This window comes from Cariama cristata, unplaced genomic scaffold, assembly GCF_000690535.1.
Source record: "Cariama cristata isolate BGI_N322 unplaced genomic scaffold, ASM69053v1 scaffold35271, whole genome shotgun sequence".
NCBI classification, from domain to species: Eukaryota; Metazoa; Chordata; class Aves; order Cariamiformes; family Cariamidae; genus Cariama; species Cariama cristata.
The window spans coordinates 11,399-13,077 of record NW_009600465.1 but is presented as its reverse complement, the minus strand read 5'-3'; the positions used below and the strand labels follow the sequence as shown (position 1 = coordinate 13,077).

The 1,679-nt window shown below is 54.5% G+C and overlaps 1 protein-coding gene across 1 annotated transcript in view; it reads left to right on the top strand.

The window, feature by feature from the left end:
* Window positions 1-1,679, top strand: part of PCSK6 (proprotein convertase subtilisin/kexin type 6) — a gene marked incomplete at its 5' end in the record, with an annotated part of 14,281 nt that overhangs the window by 6,215 nt on the left and 6,387 nt on the right. The window contains one exon of the mRNA XM_009710035.1: window positions 1,454-1,633. Coding sequence (XP_009708337.1) covers window positions 1,454-1,633 — 180 coding nt within the window. The remainder of the gene's footprint in view (window positions 1-1,453; window positions 1,634-1,679) is intronic.

The window sequence follows — 1,679 nt, the reverse complement described above, 5'->3', positions numbered from 1 at the left end:
GAAGGGGCAGCCGCCTCACCGGCTGGTGGCAGCGGGACATGAAGCATCCTGCCTGGGGCTGGCATGCGTTGCGGGGGTGTTAGAATCCACACGCTCATTGATAGGAAGCCAAGAGTATATTAAAAACCTCTCCCACGCAGCTTTCTGGCAGGAGGTGCACGTGGGGGTTCATTGTGCAGAAAGTGTTTCTGTTTGCTGCCTTCACCTGAAATCTTTTGAACTCAGAGAGCAGCAGCGAAGTGCCCACGGTGCTGCTTTTCCCCTCGTATTTACAGTTTGTGGCGGGTGTTTCTGAACCTCTTGCGGGTGTCAAGGCTCGGCTTTACCTGGCTTTGCCCAGCTTTGCAAAATGAAATGAAAATGAGTGAGTTAAGTCACCCCCCTCAAAGGGTCTGCACCGGGTTTGAAGCAGAGAGGGCAAAGAGGGAGGAAAAAGAGGACGATGCTCCCAGCCCACTGCAGAAACAGGTATTAAATGTTAATTTAAGACCATTAAATTAAACCAAGTAAAATGGTTAATTTAACACCAATTAAATACTATGGGAGTCCTGTCGCTGGCACTGCTGCATCCCCAGCATTAGCCCCATGCAGCCCAGGCTTTCCTCGTGTGGCACATTTTAGATTTATAGCCAATTTAGTTCTTTTGGTGGAGGCAAGCGGCTGAGCTCTTCCCCTGCTGATGCCACTCGAGCTCTTCCCTTCGCAGGCTCCACGCCGGTACTGCTCGCTTGCAGCGGGTGGGTCCTCTCAGCCCTTTTGGAGAGCCAAGGGATTTGGGTGTTGGAAATTTTAAGCCCTTCCTGGAAATGCAGGGATTAGTAGTTAAAGCTGAGTGTGCCGCGGCTGTGAAGTGACTCGCATTGATGGGGAATTGAAAGAAAAACAGTGCTGGAAAGAAACAGCAGTGTTTTTTGGACCCCCTCCCCAAAGTGGTGTGGGTTGCGGAGGACCCCAGCGTGGGTGTAAGGTCATGGAGGGTCCCCAGCCCCAAGGTGCAGCACAGGCTCCAGTGGCCCTTGCGGCGTTTCAGGGGACACCGAGCTCAGACCTCTGGCATGTCGGATAGGGGGGTGGCTGGAACAACAGCAGCAAGAAATAATCCGGCATGTGCTGGGCGGCTTTTATCAGACAGAAATAATCCTCCATTATGGAGCTTTTAAAGCGAATGGTTCTCTCTGCACGTTGGGCATGAAGGCTGTGGTGATGCTGTGGCTCATCAGATGAGGTATAGAATAAAAAGTCCCTTGTAGGTGCCTTCAACGGCTGCATTTGTGAGGGCTGAGAGGTCAGGGGCTCATGAACATTTCTGGGTGTTCGTTGTTTGCTTCTGAATTGCCATGCTGGTGGTGAAGCCCTGATGGTCTGGTCTATCCTTCTCCTGCTTTCCCCAAAGCTGGGTCCCCCGGGGCGGAGTAGCGGGATGGGGGACATTGACATTGGGCCTGCCCCACAGGGAAGCTGAAGGAGTGGAGCCTCCTCTTCTATGGGACGGCCGAGCACCCCTATGCTGGGCTGGGTGGTCCCCAGCCCCGTGGGAGGATGCTGGAGGTGCCGGCATCGGAGATGGAGCCATCGAGAGCTGCCTTCCTGCAGAGCCAGGTGGAGGTGGTGGAGGAGGAGGAGGAGTATGCAGGTAAGCGCCGGCCGCGCCGCTGTGTTGTCCTCCCTGCCAAGCACCT